Raw genomic sequence first — 20,958 nt, forward strand, 5'->3', positions numbered from 1 at the left:
TTCTTCCACATGACACAATTGCAGCAGCTGCAAGGTAGAGTCCAGTGATGAGAAGGGGTGTAGCAAGGAGAGGAGCGGGGTGGAAATGACCCTGCCCTTGGTACTCATATTTCTCAGCTTTCTATCTTACTTCCTCTCAGCATCCTTTAGCTCAGTTTACTCCTGCTTCCCTTGCATAACATGTGGGGATGGAGCTGAATCATACTGTATTATTAATTTGCCCTCTGAAGCACTCTCGAGGGGGGTCGAGGGTTTAGAGCCCTGAATAAGATGTAAGAATAGTCCTTCCAGCCACGGGGAGAGCCCATCAGAGGCGCTATCAGAATGGTTAGCATTTGGGGGTGCTTCTCAGTCTGTCAGTGCTCCCCCTGAGACCTGGCCTTCTGTTGTTCCTGCGAGGCCCTGTTTAGGCCCTTCACTGCCCCCTCTGATTACAACCTCAGCCAGTTCTCCACTGGTCCCGTCAACCTGAAGTCGAAAGGGTCAGCCTCGTCCGTACCGGGAGAGGCTGTGGAGGTGGCCTTCTGCATTCATGACTCAGTCACTTAGTTCCATTTGGAGTAATCGTACTGTTCTTTATGGGCTCGTGGTTCTCTCTGGCCTACCCAGAAGGACCTCATCCTTTTGGAAGATAATCTTGGCTCTGTACTCTAGCTCTTTGCTCTGACTCTGGCTCTTTTCCGTTTAGCAATCTCTTTGAAATTCTTTGCATTTCACTCCTCTCTTGACTCCATACTGCCTTAGTTTATTGTCACATGCAGTCTCTTGGTCCCAGGGAACCCCCGAGGTGTGGTTCTCCACCCTCTCCCATCCCTTTCATCTTGCCCATTAAGGAAAGGTGCTTTATTTTTTTTTTTAAGATTTTATTTATTTATTTGTCAGAGAGTGAGAGCACAAGCAGTGGGGAGCGGCAGGCAGAGGGAGAGGGAGAAGCAGGCTCTCCGCGGAGCAGGGAGCCCGATGCGGGGCTGGATCCCAGGACCCTGGGATCATGACCTGAACCGAAGGCAGACGCGCAACCAACTGAGCCACCCAGGCGTCCCAAGGAAAGGTGCTCTAACAGAATAGTGGAGTGGGTGAAGTAAAAGCTTCCTGAGCATTGTCTGGGTCACAGAAAAGAGTGGAAGGGAAGAGGGACAGGGATGAGATCTGCCAACAAAAACCACAGTGTAGTGGGGTCCCAGCTTTAGCCTAGACTGCACCCACCCTGCGATTTAGACACGTTCAGGCATGTCTGACAAACCGGTCTGGTAGATGCACTGGGCATACTCGAGTGCAAAGGGGAGGAGGCCAGCCAGAGCAGCTCGGTTCCCAGAGGCCTTAGCCATCGGGCTGGGGGGCAAGGCACGGTCATAGTCATATCCATCACTTTTAGGGAGAAGATGCTGTATGTTGAAAAGAAAAGAAAGCTCTTTTACCAAAATCTTTACAAGCTCATGCACACATCTTTACTTCCCCGAACCACCCAAGGAACAGAAATGTTCTCTCTTGTGCTCCAGAAGCCATGACAGGAGTGAGCGCCCCTCAGGTAATTTGTGAGGCAAAAGAAGGAAAAGAGATGCTGAGATGTGAGAGTGAAGGAGAGTATTGCTCACATTAGACATGCCCTGGGGGCTCCCAGGAGTTACTGGCTGAGAGTTTGAGCAGAGTTACAGATTTTGCAGGAGTAGGTAAAGAATCTCATTTGATGATCCTTACTGGCAAGGTCTAGGGAAATAACGGGGTAGGTGGATCAAGGAGAAATGCAGTGACAGCCAAAGGGAGGTGTCCCCTCTGGGCATCCACTGTCTCAGAGCAGGCACACTCCTGGGGACGAGCCGCACTGAGGGCGAGGCTCACCCGGGCACAGCTGTGCCCCAGCCGCCGTCTGTGCCGAGAAGTCACACACCTTGTGTCCTGGAATCCTTACAGCCCTGGAGGACAGGTAGTGCTGTATGCTTGCTTTACAAACGAAGAAACAGCTTATCTTGCCTCAGGACTCAGAGCTACGGGAGCTGGGCCTGGGGTCAAGTACAGAGTGACTCCTGGGTAGTTGCTTCTTGCTCTCCCAGGGCGCACGCTTGACTCTGTCCTGCTGTTTTCTATCCTAGTGGGGCGGGTGCTTATTGCAGGTAAGGGACGGGAAGTGCTGGCCTGCAGACAAGAGGGGGACCGATGAGTAACTTTTACCTCGGAAGGCAGAAGCGAGAGATACAGGCAGACTTCTCGTCCTAGGAAAACTTACATACTGTCTGGGAAGATTGGGAATAAACAGACGACAATTCATAATACCAGGGAGTTTTGAAAACTAGTGGAGTGTTAAGATGCATGCTGTGGAAGTACAGAGGTAGCACGGACCCGTGGGGACTGGGAGTGTGAAGGAAGCAGCCATGCAGGCTGGAGAGACCGCACGGGCCGGGCCGGGAGGACCCACCAGCTTTGTGGAGGCTGAAGGTAGAAAAGAGGGCCTTTCCGATGGTGGGAAATACCCACAGGGGCCTACTCATGGGAGCTTCAAGACTTCCTGGCCTTCTTGCCACGCTTGCGTGCTGTTCTCTGTGGGTTTGTGATCTTGTAAATGAAGTTCATTTTATTGCTCCTATTCTAAAAGTAATGTTCACTCTAGTGTAAAATGTGCATCATAACCCCCAGAGACAAACACTGCTGATATTTTGATATATTGTGCTCATACTAGAAATACAGTTTCCTATTTTCCAGTTTTTGCTTAAAGTTTTACACATTCTCCAATTACAGGCTCTCTGTAAACATAATTTTGCAATGGCTATGTAACATAACCATTGAATAGATATACCACAGTATTCTTAACTATTTAGAGTAAGTGAAGTTGGCTGGAAACTCCTCCTAACTCAGGCAGGCATATGAGTAATCCTGTAATTCTGGGACCGCACGGGAACCAGGAAGTGAGAATCAACAATATTAAGTTATGAAATAGGGAAGATTGTGAACTTTGAAATGGAGGGCAAGTAGAAATAAACAACCCAAGAGAAGGCATGCCATCTGTGAAAATGCAAAAATGTTATCTGCAGGCCTCTGTTGAAACTGAGGAAGAAAGATCCTGAGTGAGCAAGGTATCATGAATGGAAAACAATCAGACATTTATTCATTCAGGAAATATTTGTTGAGGGCTTGCTGAGTGCTAAGCAGTTCTCTAGGCCCCAGGAGAAAAGCAAGGAACAAAATTGCTTTTTTTTCAATTTTTACGATTTTATTTATTTGTCAGAGAGAGCACACGAGCACAAGCGGGGGAGCAGCAGGCAGGGGGAGAAGCAGGTTCCCCGCTGAGCAGGGAGCCCGATGCGGGACTCGATCCCAGGGCCCCAGGATTGTGACCCAAGCCGAAGGCAGACGCCCAACCGACTGAGCCACCCAGGCGCCCTGAAAATTGCTTTTTTTAAAAAAAAGGAGTCCCTATTCCCTCAAGAGTTTACATTTTAGTTGGGAGAGAGAATTAATTGACAAATATATAATAGTCTTTAGATTCCATGAAGCAAAAAGAAAGGAGAGGGATGAAGAGGCTGGGTATTTTGTCAGGATGGTTAGAGAAAGATGCTCTGATAAGGTGACAGTTGAGCAGAGACCCTAGTGGAGGGAAAGTGAGCATTGCCCATCGCCCCGATACCATTGTTGAGACAGTTCCTTATTATGTTTTAGTAAACGTATGAAACACGTGCGATGTTTCATAGGCTCACTGTTTCTACATTTTATTATGAAAATGTTATTTCTCTTAGAGTGGATACGCGCCTACCTGCTTCCGCCATGATTCTCCCGTGACTATTTGACCATCCTTGCTTGTTCTGTGCCTACCATCCATCCATCTTGTTCCCCGTCATAGTTTTAATTCTAGTCTTGGTGTTCACACCCTTTAATCCATATATTCTTAAGCTCATCAGTTGTGAATTTCTTTGACCACAGAGGGTCTTCAGAAACATAACATTCATGAATAGAATGAGATTGTATATTCATTTTTATATTATAGATTTAATTTTATTTAATTTTTCTTTTTTCATGTAATTCCTCAATCCATTTGGAGTTTATTTCGGGTTGTGGTATAAGGCATAGGTCTTGCTTTGTTTCAGTATTTCCCAAATAGCTGGTTTCCCCAACACATTTGTCAAACAATGTGGCATTTCAGATGTTGGCTGGTCCCTTTTCAAAAACAATGTAAGTTTTGTGTATGTGCCTGGATATTTTTCAAGTTGTCTCCTCTGTTCATTTGATTTGGCTGTTGATTTATTTTGCTAGCACCTCAGTTTTACAGTTTTGTCTTGTAATACCATCTGTGTAGTTGTATGTAATACCATAACGTGTAGTTAACATGTAGAATCCTTCCCAATTATTTTATTTTTCAAAATCTTCTTAGCTCTGTTATTTGCTTATTCTTGGAAAAAATACTAAAATCATCTATGTTCTAAAACACCTGCTTAAAATTTTAATTGGTATGTATATTTCTTGATTTATTTGAAAGGAATCTTGCCTCATCTTTAAAACAGGGATAATACTCGCTGCCTTTGGTAGGATTATTGTATGGATTAAATGATAACAAACACAAGAAGTGTTTACCATGATATATCAACGCAGAGCCTGTTGTGATTTTACAGAGAGCTCTAAGGTTTATTTGGGCCCTGCTCCATGGCAGTTCTTCTGGAGTTTCCCAGATTCCCTTTGAAGCTAAAAAGAAAGAGCTCTGGGCTACTACCAGTTCAGAAATCAAGCACATTTGAAGGTAAAGGGGAAGCGCACCTGAGCTATGTCTCCCTGCTCTTCTTGCAGGGTGTTCTGGGATGGTCACGACTAGCACCAGCTAGAACCAGCATCCTTCACCCACATCCCCCATTTCTGCAGTGCACATTCTGTGCAACTGTATTAGTCTAGGCTTCGGATTGGCATTCACGCCCACAGGTCACAGTGGGCTGGAATCTGGCGCCAGTTTTACTTAGCTTTCGAAGATACAGGTCAGGAAACAGAGCATGAGCACGACAACATCAAACACCTCTTCATCAGCGGTCCTTCCCATCACCTCCTCCTGGCTTCCCAGCCCACAGAAGACACACTCAGCCATTAGTGGTGAGACCAAGTGGGTGGGTGTAAACCACACCAGCATGGGAAGCTCCGCACAGGAACTGTATCTTAAAACTCCCCCGTGCACAGCTTCCAAGCGCCCCACCCCCCACCCCCCGCCCAGGGACACCCTTGGGGTAAGAGATAACACCCAGAAACTTGAGTTCTCTGAGTTTTAAATAGTCCTGTCTGCTCACACCCCTCAGGGGTAACTTCGCAATAACCAGGCACAGCTGTCATTTCACATTTATCTTGGCGCAGTACGTTTCAAGGAAACAGTATAAGAGGAAGGTAAATCCCAGATCATCTTCCGGTGGAGAAAAGATTGAAGCCTGCTGGGGGCTTTCTCCTCACCACCCCACCCACTCCATTTCTGGCCCTCTTCCTGGCCCTACAGTTCTCTGCAGGATTAGGCTTCAGAACCTCTCCACGCACTAAGCAAACCCTGTGCCACTCTGTGTACCAAGACAACAAGAAGCCTACGAAGTGTTCCTGCTGTGGTGTCTCCTTCTGCGGGGCCCCTGTTCTCTCCTGCGAGCTGGGTGGATGCTCGCCATTGCCTGCTGGACCTCCCACCACTGCTTCTGGCCGTGTTAGCTTCTCTCCGCAAAGGGAAGTTCCGGGGCCATCACCGGCGATTCTTCTCGTTCCCTCGTCAGCCGCGTTCTCAGAAATCCCTTCACATTTCCACTCCGTGTCTTCCCATCCCTGCCTCGTCCCCATCTAAAACTCTAGTGCCCGGCACCTGGCACCTGCCACACACCTCCGTAGCTCGCTGACGCTGTTTGTGTGCCCAGACCGCCACCCCAAGTTGTGCACGGGGTCTCTTTCTGCCCCTCTTTCCAGTTTGGCATCTCGGTGGGGCCACCCTGTTCTCTCTACATCTCTCCTTTTGTGGATGAACCCGCCACGGCTGACCTGACCGACTGTTGCTTTCCCTGGTGCGGAGTAGACTTCCAGTAAAGGCCAACGACTCGGGTGTAAGAAGTAACAGACATGCAGGATCGGTACCCTCAGACGGTGGCGGCTGAAGTGCCTATTTCCATAGCCCGAGTCAGCAGAAGCGGATGTCAGCAACGGCGTGTCTGTTGCCTGATGCTTTTACACAAGAAGGTCCTGCCTGCAAAAAGTACATTCAGGGTGGAGAAAATGGAAAAGTCTGTACTTACTATTCCCTGAGAAACAGGGTGGCCAGTGTCTCTGCCGGATATGCCTGTGCCTGATCTGAGGAGAGGATCGTCTCTAACGCCGAAAACCCTGCCGAGCAGTGAACCATGGGCGTGTACTAAAGAATCAAAAAGAAAAAAAGAGTACTGCTTATTTTTTTCCCTTGTTCTGCCAGCGTTTCCTCGCGTCCCCAGGATGGAGTGCAAGAAGTCGGATTAGATTTGAAATGAACAACACTGCTGGAATTTTCAGTCCAAAACCACTGATCATTTCCCTGATTCTTGGTGGCGACTGGCTAAGGTTTTGTCTGTGGCGGCTCCAGCAGGAGGGAGTCTAACGGTAGCGCACATAGGTGAAGCATTTGCTACGTCGCAAGGGCAGTGGTAAGCCCTGTTCATCATGTTTTCACCCGTGTAAGCGCCACCATACCCACGTGAGATTAAGGAAACCGTGGTATTAAGGAGGTTAATCAGCTATCTCAGAGTCATACCACCAGTACTCCCCAGAGCCAGTTTGAATTCTGGCTGGCCCCAGAGTCCATGTTCTTACCAGGCTGTGCTTTTACAAACGTGTTACCTGATTTTGTTCCATAACGGTTATTAATATTTTAATACACACCAGGCAATCATTTTGCAAATCCAAACAAAGGAATAACTATTCATCTCCATGTATACCGTGTTAAGCTTCTTAATTTCAATTTGTCCCCTTCATTATCCCTTCTCATTATTGATCTTCCTTTTAACAGGGGCAAAAGGTACATTTGGTTGGATTGGTTTCTTCCATGACCTTAGAATAAATTCACATATTTCATCAAGAACCTTGATTATCTTGTTTACCTTCCATAATAAATAGTAGATGTTATCTTTGAGTTCCTTATAGGGCTCACCTGCCTGTTTTATAGTAGCAGATAATGAAGCAGGTGCTTCCATCCCATGAAAAGCCCCAGGTCTGGTGCTCATTTCAGATATTAGGAGTGGAGCCATGTCCAAGTGGCTCTGACTCTCTGGCTTGGCCTGCCTCCGCTCCCCCTTCCTGCTGGGCCCTGCTGTTCACTGGCACACAGGGAAGGAGAAGAGAGGCAGGTATGGTTGGAGTTGCTTTTGTCCTTTCGAATCTGAGGGCTGGATTGACTTCCCTGAGTTTATTAGGAGTTGTTTCCGTTGGGAAATCTTTCATCAGAATCAAGTCCATAGATGGGAAGTCCCAAGTCTTCATATGTTTTTTTCCAGTTAAATATTTGGGATGGTGGCTTCCCACTAGGAGTGCCTTATACTGAAAAATGATCCAACACTTTTTGTTTCTGCTTTTTTAAGTTTCAGAAATTTGATTTCATGCTATCTCGTTTTAAATACTTTCGCTCCGTTTTTCACGTATAGCTCAGTTTCAAAGTGTGTTGCACGATACTTGTTTTGCTAAGAATACTGTCACTATAACTTCATCCTCTGGTTGTTTTAATAGCAAGTTTTATCTGCCTACAGGAGAATATTAAAAAGTGAGCCTCCATATCCTCAAGAAATGAGTGCTTTAGCTAAAGACCTAATTCAGCGTCTTTTGATGAAAGATCCCAAGAAAAGATTGGGATGTGGTCCACGTGATGCGGATGAAATCAAAGAACATCTCTTTTTTCAGGTGAAATATATTGAACAGATGGTTTCATATGCCCTACTATTTGCAGGGTGCTTGGCATTCTTGGTGAAGTGAGTGAACGGGGGTCCCTTTTGGGGATCTTTGCTCCCTATTTTCACATACATTGCACCTTTTTTTTTAAATGACGGGGAAAGTCCAAAGATCAGAATTCTACTTGGAGACACCTAAATGGTCTTTTTCTCCCTAAGTGAAGTGAGAGTGGGGAGGACCATAATGGTATTCAGTCTTTCTTAAGCTTATTGGTTCCAGTTTTGAGTATTGGTTTCTATTTACGATTTTGAAATTTAGGCATCTGGACCAAAGAGGCTTTTATTTTTTACTTTTCTCTCAGTTCATGAGCCATTCCTGCCAGTGTGTTCCACCTTTTAGACAATGATTTCATTTTTTCCTTCTTTCCTCAGGAGCTATCTCAGACAATTAAAAATCTACCTATTTCTCAGTTGTGTATCTGCAACATAGAATTAATTGTTCTTTTTTTTTTTTTTTTTTGCTTATCCTGAAAAAGCCTAATGAGGCCATTCTGCAGAGCACCAATACATCTGCTCAACTTAGTTTGCTCAATTTATTAACAACAAAAAAAAACAAAAAGAAAAACCTCCAAAATTTTAGATAACTGGGGGGAAAAAAGTTAAGTTGGCCAACTTGGCTAGTTATTTCAATCTAAGCGGTCAACCTGGAACACCATAACCTCAGTTTTTAAAACCCTGCACTTACGACTTTTTTTTTTAAGAGAGAGAGGGAACACATGATGCACAAGCAGGGGATGGGGTGTAGGAGGGGCAGAGGGAGAGGGAGAGAGAATCCCAAGCAGGCTCCAAGCTCAGTGCTCAGCGCAGAACCCAGCTAGGGGCTCCATCTCAGGACCCTGAGATCATGACCCGAGTTAAATCAAGAGTCGGATGCTTAACCGACTGAGCCACCCAGGTACCTACCCTATGAACTTAGGACTTTTAAATAATTTCATCGCCTCAACAAACATGACCTCTAAGTATTCATGGTCTAAAGGGACCATCCAAGTTTTATTTTTATTCTGCAAACTGAGTTTTTACAGTATTATCACCAAAACAAATGAAAATAGCATAACAAAACAAAGAAAAAGCTCTGCTGTAGAGTAAACTTTATGTCATCTATTGTTTTTTAAATATAGAGAAACAAATAATGGCTGAGAATAAGAATTACCTCTCTATTTCTATACTCAAAAAAATAACATCAGTCTCTCAGTTGTAACCCATTTAAAAATCTATTACTATATTCTTTTGGAAGTTCAGTAACAGAAATACATTTGGAATAAAATTAACTTCTCAGTGTGTGCATTTCATAAATTAGCATGGCTTACAAAGATTAATATTTGAACAAACTATTTCAAATATGTTTTTGAGAAATCTGGCTCAAAATTTAGCAATAAGGTAAGATTTAAGAAAGTACTCAAGCAAAATGCCTCAGTCATATTTCCCTAGGATCTTTTTCTGTGTGGTTCCCTATATTTGTGAATATTACAGTATGTCCTTCATATTAGAGAAATTTTTCTTTTCTATAGTTTGGAATAGTAATTTTAGGTTATTTAATTGCCTTGCTTTTTAAATAACAAGGACACTTTAGGAAAGACCAGACTCCAACTGGTAAAGAGCTAAATGGAGAGAAGGTGGAGAGGAGCATAATAGCATTCAATTTTCTACATACCAAACGTTCTCCTGATAACAACATATTCCTTTAAATTACCCCTTTACTCTAGAAGTTTCTTTTAATGTGTGTATAAATAGCCAAGCACAAATCATATGCTTGTAATGGAAAACATTAGAGCCACACAGAGGACAGAACACTACTAACTAGAAAATCAAGAGACTGACCTTTCCACTAGCTAATGTTTAAGTGAAAAAGGTTCGTTCTTACTTCCAGCCTTCAATTTCCATCTGGATCAAGTAAAGGAGATGAGCTAAATGATCTCTAAAGCCCATTCTAACTGAAAAATGTGATGATCTGTAATCTAATGATTTTTTTCTACATTCCCTCCACAAGAGGGCATAATAAAAACATTTGTTAGTTGATTAAACTTAGCCAGTGTCATCAACCATCTCTGAAATCAGAATGCATCTTACAACGGACATTGTAACCATTCTAGTTGATGATGCCTTTTCTTTCTTAATGGTACATAAAATAATGGTTTATCTCACTATAAGTGATGACATCTTAGATTTGAGGAAATATGTTAATAGGATAGCTGTAGGATTCAATTCAGTAAGTAGTATCTGAGGTTGTTTTAAGTGACAGAAGGAGCACAAAGAAAATAGAGCACAGAGTTGAATTTGAATAAGATAAAACAGCACTTTATCAGGCAGTAAGCGACTGGCATGGGGGGAAAGAAGCAGTATTTAAAAAGCTAGAATACAGTTAAATGCAAAAAAGATGATCACATCAGTATGATAGTATCATTTATACTTAGAGACATAACCAAGTGCATGATTTATAGTGTGTTTATTGTCTAATCTGTCCAGATGACCAGGAGGGAAACCAAGTATAGGCCGAGAGCCGCTTTAACACTGCCTCTAGAAAATAGGGATATTCCTTTAGAGTTAATATTCATATCCATAGAGCATTGAAAGGCCCTTTATGACAGTTCAGTTTGTTTTGTTCTGGCCTCACACCTTTCTCAAGAGGGTCAGGACAAAAGTAATTTTTCTGTTATGCCTAACGGTGGACTAGGGATAACCTGGTGCCCCCCAGAGGACACCACAAGACCCCACAGCGACAGAAGGCCATCTCATCTTTAGGACATAGCGTTGGCTGGAGCCATCAACTGCAGTCAGAAAATGTGCTCGTGCTTGGGGGGAAAAGAAAAAAAATATTTTTAATTATTGGTTTGAGATATGTGCTCTTTCCCTATCAACCAATTAAAACCCCAGTCTGTCTTTGTTATTCTTAGACAATTCTCAGAAAATACTTCAACTTTGTTGGTTTCTACTTTGTACCAATTTTCTTTCTCTGTTTTAGAAAATAAATTGGGATGATTTAGCTGCCAAAAAAGTGCCCGCGCCATTTAAGCCAGTCATCCGAGACGAATTAGATGTGAGTAACTTTGCAGAAGAGTTCACGGAGATGGACCCCACCTACTCCCCCGCAGCACTGCCCCAGAGCTCCGAGAGGCTGTTTCAGGTAATCTCCAGGAGCGTGTTCACGTACAGAGGCCACGTGTGCCCTGGAAAAAAAGATCAATTTTCCCATATGAAAAGTGTTTTTGGCATCTTAAAAATAAGATTCTCTAATCTCTTCAAAATTATCAAATATAGAGATACTGCACATTAGTAACTGAAGCTTATGGTCTGTTAAATAGTAGATATTACTTCTGTGGTGTTTTTTTTTTATATAAAGCGGTGCTGATTTCTTACTTGAAATTTTATTTCTGTTCAGGCTCTCTTATAGAAAAATACAATACTACTTTATTTTACCTCTATCCATATAAAATTTTCTTCAGTTCATAAAAACTGTTATCTGATTCTTTATCTTCAGTGAGTAATCTAAACTGCTTTCTAACTCCTGAAGATTTAGAAAAGATTTTATACTTAGAAAAAGATCTTCCTCAGACTTGCAATACTCTAACTTTTAAATGGCGTCAGAGCTTCCCTTCTTGACCCTCATTAAGTATCCCATTAGTATGGCTTAATCTGGTCACCTGGGCTGTGTTTCTGGACCTTAATGACACTAACATCTAGCACATGACTGAGCACAGAGTAGATATCTAAAAACTGTTCTTCGAACTAATGAATTTTCCAGCTTGAACAGATTAATCATCTATCACTGTACCGCTTTTGGTTCAGCACATCGTTCTGACATTTGATTTTATTTCTTTCCCAAAACTCAATTTAAAATTTTTAGTCTGAGGAAGGATAATGAGCCAAATAATTGCTAAATTAGAAACAAACTATAGCCTTTGGAATAAAAATAAACAAGAGCCTTTGGACCACTTTGTTTAATACCTTAAACTCTACCCTTTTGAGAAGTTAGTTGTGTTTGTAAGCGAACTTTTATCAGCAATGCAGAAGAATTACAGCTGTGATCTCCTCCAGTCCCATCCATGTTGATGTAAAAGTTGGGTATTCATCCTTTCTGATGGGACTGGAGGGGATTATGCTCAGTGAAATAAGTCAAGCAGAGAAAGATAATTATCATATGGTTTCACTTATTTGTGAAACATAAGGGATAGCGTGGAGGACATTAGGAGAAGGAGGGGAAAAATGAAGGGGGGGGAGTCGGAGGGAGAGACGAACCATGAGAGACTGTGGACACTGAGAAACAAACTGAGGGTTCTAGAGGGGAGGGGGGTGGGGGGATGGGTTAGCCCGGTGATGGGGATTAAGGAGGGCACGTACTGCACGGAGCACTGGGCGTTATACGCAAACAATGAGTCGTGGATCACTACATCAAAAAACTAATGATGTATTATATGGTGACTAACATAATAAAATTAAATTAAATTTAAAAAGTAAATAAATAAAAGAATTACAGCTGTGAGTCAGATATTGGGGGTGGAATAGGAAAGAAGGTTTTTCTGTCTTTACTTTTGAATTGGTTTAATTCTACCAGAAGATGGCATTCTCTCCTTCTGAAAATCATCTTTCTATTGATTTGAAATAACCTTGCATTTTAGATTACAAATAAAATGAGATTCATCTTAACACATATTTGAATGTTTTTCAGTCTTTTTTCTTGATTTTAGAAAAAAAATTATTACAGTCTGGTCTGTGCTAACGTGGGAAATTGCAAATCCTCATTCTTTACTCTTTTTTTAGGGCTATTCCTTTGTTGCTCCTTCTATTCTGTTCAAACGTAATGCAGCTGTAATAGATCCTCTTCAATTTCACATGGGAGTTGAACGTCCTGGAGTGACAAATGTTGCCAGGAGCGCAATGATGAAGGTATAGACGTGGTTAATTAAATGACATAGTTATCATTTAAATACCAACACTAATTAACATTGTCAGGGCCGGTGAACATAAGAGACTTACCATTTGACTAAGATGCGGTTTTAGGAAATGAATAAGTGGAAATAGCAATATTTGCCCTAGAGAATTAGTCACATCAATTTCAATGAACTCCTTTTTACAACGATAGCCAATTAATATGTCTTAAAAAGTTATATAGATGAAAGTAGAAATGAGCTAAAAGTAAGATGAATCTTAGAAGATTCTAAATGTATCCCATGCATATTTATTAACATAAATAATGTTTTTTTACTCTATAATGTTATTTATCCCTCTGCATTCCTAGTATTTTCTTAAGTTAAATGATGTTGGTTTCTTACCAGGACTCCCCATTCTATCAGCACTATGACCTGGATCTGAAGGACAAGCCGCTGGGAGAGGGAAGTTTTTCAATTTGTCGAAAGTGCATACACAAAAAAAGTAGCCAAGCCTTTGCAGTCAAAATAATCAGCAAAAGGTAGGACCGTGTCTGGCATTCTTTTGTGTGGATTCATCCGGTCAATGAATTCTGTAAATTAGGATTTTTATTTTAAAATCAATGGTTTCTTGTAAGGCTTTTTCACCCATGGGTTTAGCCATTCAGCTCATTAGCCTGATCCATTATCCTTCTGACTCTACTAGATGTTTGCTGTTAAAAGTAATCCATCTGCGACATAAATCATAGGGTGACAGGCTTTCGAGGTTCCTGCGAGAACATTTTCTGTTGCAGCGGCAATCAGATGTGCTTAGCAGCTGTTGCTGTTCCTGATAGTTACAGATCTGAAATACTTTTTTTTCTTTTTTTTTCTGAAATGACTTAGCAATTTGCTGGTAGCTTTGCGAGCCAGCTCGTCATTTCGGTAACTCATTATTACCTCCATGATTATGTATTCCTGTTACCAAAATGTCAGGCAAGTCAGGCATCTGTTTCTTCATAGGACTGGCTCTCTTCTGATTCAGAAATAATCATTGTCTTGGGAATAACGCATTACTTGTTCTGGTGGGTAAGATGACTCACCACTATCATAGAGACCTCACTTTGATACTTGGACAGTTACATTCCGAATGCACTGTCAATAAACACAAAATTCGGGTTGGGACAATCCGGACATAAGAACTTGGTGAAGAGGTGTATGTATGTGGAGTCTAACTGCTCTCATCTTGCAGGATGGAAGCCAATGGTGAAGAGGTGTATGTATGTGGAGTCTAACTGCTCTCATCTTGCAGGATGGAAGCCAATACTCAGAAAGAAATCACGGCTCTGAAGCTCTGTGAAGGACACCCCAATATTGTGAAGCTGCATGAAGTTTTTCACGATCAGGTATTTGACACAATTTTTCTGTGCATTCTAATTCACATAGAGGGTTCTACTTTTTACCAGTCTTGTTGGTGCTGCGGGGTCAGAGTCAGGGTTGTGGGAGAATACCCAGCCCCTAGAGAAGGCAGAGAAACTTCCTACCCCTCCCCCAAACCGATGCATCCTTTCACGTCCGCTCTTCTCCCTCAGCAGTGGGCACATGGGACATGGACGGAGGAGAGAGGGGCAGGGGCCGGCGGCGCTGTCACAAGCTGCACTCTGCTTGTCACCCACTCAGCTGCTGCCCACCGTAGCTTAATCACTGGATAGTTCTCAGTAGTCCATTAGTTACCAGCCTTCAACCTTCTTTTCACTTCCGGAATAGAACTTAGGAATAGAACTTCGAGAGTTGTAAGCCTGATTAATGCAAGCTAAAGAAGAGAGGCGACGCAGAAGGGCAAAGCTGCTCCTCTCATCTTACTCCAGGGGCCAGGTCACGCTGCCCCCTCCTCTCCTGGTCCTGCTTTCCAACAGGAACCGAGTGCAGAAGTGCATACCTCTGCACGTGGGAGGATCACCACTGTGTCAGGTCCATGCCTCTTCCCCTCCCCTCCACTGCCACCTTCCATGACAAAAACTGCTCCGGCACAGTTACCGTTCCCCCTGGGACTGGGTGAGATGACACGCTCCTACTTAAGACAACATGCTAAGCACAAGAGCCAAACCCAGTCCTGGATGCGGCTTACCCTAAGTTTAACAAAGAAGAAACAGACTGAGAAGGGTCATGAGACTTGTCTGTGGTCACACTGCAAGGCCGTGAGTGTCTCGTCGGGAAAACCTGGGCTCCCGTCCTGGGCTGTCTCCATGGTGCTGCTGTAACACCATGTCCTGGGTAGGCCATGGCCCAGTTCTCTACCATACTGAAAGTTCCCAGGGTACCATGGCAGTGATACTATGTCTTAACCACAATAACCTTGCCCTTTATTATTGCATACCTCACATGGGCCAGGTACCGTCCCAGATTCCACATGTGTTATTCAGTCCTTATAGTAACACCTTGGGATGAGAAAATGGAAACTCACAGAAGTTTAAATAACAGGGTCTCACAGTTCGTAAGTGGTAATGCTGGGCTCTAGACCCAAGCAGTCCAACTTCAGAGCTCTGCTGCCTTAGGGGAGGCAGAAACATGGAGTGAACACCCAAAAATGACATTGTCATCTACTTGCTCTGTGGTTCTCATAGTCAGAAAAGGAATATCTTTGAAGTGAGGGCTTTGGGGAGCTACTCTCCGTGCTCCTCTACTTGTCGCCACATCGTCGGGCTACCCAACTCCACTAGAAGTAATGAGTCCCCCATCCACTGGAGGTGCTTAAAAAGAGCCTGGACATTCTCCTGTTGAAGATGATTCACATGGTCGTCAAGGGATTGGAGGATGACCTTTGACACCGCCCTCTGGTTTTGGGCTTGTGCCCAGCTACGTCCCCGCAGAGACATTCAGTCTCTTACGTTCAGGCGATGTCAGATCTCAGGAACTGCATCCCTAATTTTGTACTTATGCCACGGGATCAATTTATTATTTGTTATTTTTATATTAAAGAGTTACTGAAGGGCGCCTGAATGGCTCAGTCAGTTAAGCATCCGACTCTCGGCTTTGGCTCAGGTCATGATCTCAGGGTTGTGAGATCAAGCCCCGCATCAGGCTCCACGCTGGGCATGGAGTGTGCTTAAGATTCTCTCTCTTCTCCCTCTGCCCCTCTCCCCGAGCTCTCTCTCAAAAAAAAAAAAAAAAAAATATTATAAGTTGTGTCATGATATAATCCTATATATACTAGTACAAATATATAAAGATATATTATCATTCTGCTATTGATATCTTGGGTGATTTTTTCTGTATAGATGACACAGTTGCCCTGATCATCCCCAGGTGCACATAATCTTCTCTTCAACTAATGGGTGAAATCGATGCGGGTGGCTCTTCAGCCTCCGACTCAGTGTACCGGGATCTGTATTCATTTCCTCTTGCTGCTGTAACAAATTACCACAAACCTAAGCAGTACCAATTTATAATCGTACAGTCTGGAGATGAGAAGTTCAAAATCAGTCTCCCTGGTATAAAGTCCGGGTGTCAGCAGGGCTGGTTCCTTCTGGAGACTCTAAGGGACAGTCCATTTGCTTGCCTTTTTTTAGCTTCTGGAGACTGCTCACGTTCCTTGGCTCGTGAACCTTCTTTATATCACTCCAGTCTCTTGTTTCCATAGTCCCATCCCATACTGTTGGCTCTGGTGGATAATTTAGACACTCTTCCCATCTCAAGATCCTTAATTACATCTGCAAAGTCCCTTTACCATATCAGGTAATGTCCACACGTTCTGAGGATTTGGATACGGAGGTCTTCAGAGGGCCATTATCCAACGGTCTCACATACATTTTCTCACCGTTACCTGTTTTATCGGTGAGGGTCCTAAAGCTCATAGGTGTTAACTAGCATCCCCAGGGTCATAAGTAAGTAGCAGAAGTGCCATCCCGATCCAGGTTTGACTCTAAAACCTATCTTTTAAACCACTTACAGGTATTGCCCTCCATTTTTTTTAAAAGCTCACTGGCCTATGCTTGTAGCCGACCTTCAACTTTGACAGTATCTGTTGTATGTAGAAACTCAAATTAGCTTGATCTCTGGTAGCCTGGAAGCAATTCTCTTATTAAAAAGGTTCACCTTTTAAAATTTGCCCAATATGTACAGGATAATTACCTTTTTTATGAAGCTTTTTTTTTTCTGGATTTTGCTAATTCAGAAGGAAGCTTATTTGTTCAGTGATGCTGGTTCTGTAATACATAGCACCTGAATCTCTTGATTGGCTATCTTTTTAAACTACACGTTTGTGAGAGCTGATACAATTCCTTTGCTTTTTGATTGCTCCTATGTTACTTTCTTTATGGACATGTATGCAAGGCATAGTAAATAGATAATTTTTAAACTATTCAATTAAGATAATGCCATTGGTATCCAAAGCAATTATTTAAAAACACACACACACACACACAAAAACAGTAAAACACCACGCTGAGCTATGGGTATTTGCCACAGATATTAATAAGGAACCCTGAAACTAATCCGTTGAGCTCTCACAGGAGGTTCAGAGTGCCTTTTTTAAAAGATATATTTGCCATTCGGTGGGTGGGTCAGGCCTCCTGTGGGCAGTTGCCCATACTCTGTCGTTAATCTTCTCCAGTATTTAAAGCAGATGATTTCACATTATTATCAGCACTAGGTCACACTTTAAAAAGAAAGATCTGTAAACTTGATAAGAGAGGGTTGGAATGGAATTCAAATGAAAGAATTAGTCAAGGAAGGGATATATAAAGATTTCACTGCAGCACTTGAAATTTTCCATGACCAAAATAGAATTCTAAAAAAGCCACATTATCCTTCAATTCTTTCCTCTCCACCATTAAGGCTTGCTGTTGATTATTTTAACAAGGGATTATCTAAATTTATTGGCGATAGTTAATAGTCCAGGAATGTTTCATCTGTAAATACACTTCTCTTCATGAAAGCCCTCCGCGTTCTTCTTTCTCTTCCTTTCTAGCTTCACACGTTTCTGGTGATGGAACTTCTGAACGGGGGAGAGCTGTTTGAACGCATTAAGAAAAAGAAACACTTCAGTGAGACTGAAGCCAGCTACATCATGCGGAAGCTCGTTTCGGCCGTGAGCCACATGCATGATGTGGGCGTGGTGCACAGGGATCTGAAGCCCGAGGTATCACGTGACGCGCTCCCTCCCGTCACTCAGTCTAGCCTCCTTAGTACCAAACACCCCCCACGGCCGGGTGGGCTCTTCTTGTTTCGTTGTTTAGGGCTTTCTGCTAAATAGATACTTGCAGAGATCCCGTTTCTTGGATTCTCTTTCTCTTCTATTTTAGTCTAAAATAAATTTGTCTTTTTTTGTCTTTTTTTTTTTGCCAGCAGATCATCTTGAGGTTATATTTGTAAATGTGAGAGCCTTTTATGGAAGAAATACTTTATGCAACAGTTGTGGGCTAAAAATAGCAATGGAAATTTTTGTAGCAGAAAATAATATCCTTTCTATATGTGTGTCATTTTAGAGGGGTTTTTTTTAATGATGTATTGTGAAAGCTTATTTTCCATTTTTGTTATCAAATTGATTAGCTCATGAATAGGAATGTATATAATTCTGTTCTAAATATTTAAACATAAAGAATTGTCTTGGTTTAATTAGTTGTACCATCCCTATATGTGCTTCTCTTTGCTCATGTATTATATTTATAGAATTGTGTAGCAATGCAGAAGCAGCCCCTTTTTATATATTTCTTCTTTCAAAAGGATTATAGAAAAGATTCTAGCTCCAAAATATCCCTTTTTAGTATCAAAAATATGAAAATTCCCTCTTCAGGAAATCACCAAAATATTAATGAAAATTAAAAAACAAAACCCAATAATTTATAAAAGCATAATAATGACTTATCCTTTATCATATGCAAAATTACACATATTTCCTCTTTAAAATAGAACTTCATTTTTAATTACCATGTGATTATAATGCATTGTCAAAATTTTTTTAAATAATAATTTACTTGGAGTTTATTTTTTGTGTTAAACCACAAAAGAATATGTCTCTAACAGCACTATTTTTTGCCTGTTTAAATATCTTGGATCATTGGTAGGAAGAGGATGTTTTAAAAATGGAATTCTTTTTTTTTTTTTTAAGATTTTATTTATTTGAGAGAGAGAGAGAGAGCACAAGAAGGCAGAGGGGCAGAGGGAGAGGGAGAAGCAGACTCCCCGCTGAGCAGGGAGCCCGATGCGGGGCTCGATCCCAGGACCCTAAGATCATGACCTGAGCCGAAGGCAGACGCTTAACTGACTGAGCCACCCAGGTGCCCCTAAAAATGGAATTCTGTGCATCCAAATATAATTGATTCTAAAGCATATAAACTTCTGTCTTTGGACTTCCTGTTACTGTTATTCATATTACTAGTAATTAGTCAAAAGTGAGTTGTGTTTTATGAACTTGCCACTATGGTCGCTCCCCCTCTGCTTCCTTCATCCGCGTTCTCACTCTCCTACAGAACACCCACTGAAAATATGGTGCTCTGTACATCAGAGATTAGCGATCTATTTTTAAATGTGAAAGCACACCACTTAAATGTTTTCTTGATAGACAAGGAACAAGCATGTAATTTTTTTAATTGAAAAGATCTGTTCCATGACTGTATAGAATTCATTTTCACATGTTTTATTCTTTGATAACTGGCCATCTGTCATCCCATGAGTCTCAAATGAGGCAACTGTCCTCTCCAACAGAATTTAAATTTGCCTTCCTATTTTACTGATAAAAAAGATACTTATGTTGCTTAATTCTTCTTATTTGTTACAAACCTTTTCTTTCAAATAATCATTTGAAATGAAGAATTGTCAGATTATTTAGGACATTCTACTACAGTTATAGCCCTAAATCAAAATAAACTTTGGAGAGAGGAAAATGTGCCTTTGTACTAACATCTTCATAATAAAATAACTTTCACTTGGACTTTTAAATGGCAGAGTATATTATTTCCAGACTAAAAGTTTAATTCCTTTCCCATTGATGTCATATTTTAAGGTCTGATTATATATCTTTTGGTTGGTATTTACGTGGCCCTGGCTTTCTGCTTAAGCAAAATCCTAAATTCTAGGTCAGCAGCAGACAAATTTAGAAGCCCGCTAACATTCCTGGTGGGCTGCTTTGTACTTTTCAAACCGGACCCCCTAATCTTGAAAGATTAAGAAAAACTACATCAAATTAGTTTCAGGTGGGATGAAGCTGAAAGACCCTTGCTTCCTGCCACTCCTCCCCATGCACACCCAACTCTACTCGGAGAGTGGAGTCTCCTTCATTTCAAGAACGGTGGCTAAGGGAGTCCTCTGCCAGCCTTAATATAGAATAAACTGAAGTCCTTTCCAAAGGCTCAGCAGGCTCAGTGAAGCCGGGGGCCAGGGGTGCTTTCACGCCTCTGCACATAGCCCAGTGCTTGCGCCACAGAGGGGCTCGGCAGTCATTTGCTGAGAGACTTCTCCCAAGTGCAAGCGTGTGAACCCCAGCTCTGATTTAGTAGTGGTGAACCCTACATTCAATCACATCCACATTTTAATTCCATCACAAATTCAGGATCAAGCATTGTATGATAGAGCATTTAAGAAAACTTTTTAATATTGTTGCTTTTCTTTCCTCCCACTTTATTCATTTTTAACTTTTGAATGGAAGGTGTAGAAGATTTTTCTTCTTGGTATGAATGAAGCCTTCTGTGATGTCTTTTATTTTAGCTGGAATAATAGTAACAAAGCAAATGACGTTCCAGATCTGAGGAATATTTTAATAAACATAAAGACACATAACAGGTTTTGTCAGGATATCTGAAGACAATATAATCGGAGTCACTTATTGTGGGTACTAGCTTGATAGACTAATAAAAGTGATGACTGTGCATCACACAGTTAGCATTTATTAAATGTGTGATAAACACAAAAACAATACAGTAAAGCCTCAGTGACTGAGAAGGCTTGGCAGACGAGGGATTCAAGAGAACAGTGTTTTCTGAATAACTGAGGGATATTATCCATTAAGCATCAAAAAATGTTTAAGTATTAATTGTTTTGGAGAAAATATTTCTGAAATGTATGTCTTTACCATGTCTTCTTTCTTTCTTTCTTGTTTGTATTTTTTGAGGTTTTTTTCTATTTATTCAAGTAATCTCTACACCCAACGTGGGGCTTAAACTCACAATCCCAAGATTAAGAGTCACATGCTCTTCCAACCGAGCCAGCCAGTTGCCCCA

General features: G+C 41.9%; 1 protein-coding gene across 1 annotated transcript in view; it reads left to right on the plus strand.

Moving 5' to 3' along the window:
- Positions 1-20,958, plus strand: part of RPS6KA5 (ribosomal protein S6 kinase A5) — a 178,428-nt gene that overhangs the window by 142,789 nt on the left and 14,681 nt on the right. Inside the window, exons 8-13 of the mRNA XM_028099153.2 lie at positions 7,704-7,854; positions 10,861-11,022; positions 12,657-12,782; positions 13,172-13,305; positions 14,055-14,148; positions 17,712-17,882. Of these exons, the coding sequence (XP_027954954.2) occupies positions 7,704-7,854; positions 10,861-11,022; positions 12,657-12,782; positions 13,172-13,305; positions 14,055-14,148; positions 17,712-17,882 (838 nt within the window). The remainder of the gene's footprint in view (positions 1-7,703; positions 7,855-10,860; positions 11,023-12,656; positions 12,783-13,171; positions 13,306-14,054; positions 14,149-17,711; positions 17,883-20,958) is intronic.

The sequence above is a fragment of the Eumetopias jubatus genome, unplaced genomic scaffold (genome assembly GCF_037043125.1).
Source record: "Eumetopias jubatus isolate StellerSeaLion01/CBP00866 unplaced genomic scaffold, mEumJub1_p1.0 scaffold_7, whole genome shotgun sequence".
In the NCBI taxonomy this organism is placed as follows: domain Eukaryota; kingdom Metazoa; phylum Chordata; class Mammalia; order Carnivora; family Otariidae; genus Eumetopias; species Eumetopias jubatus.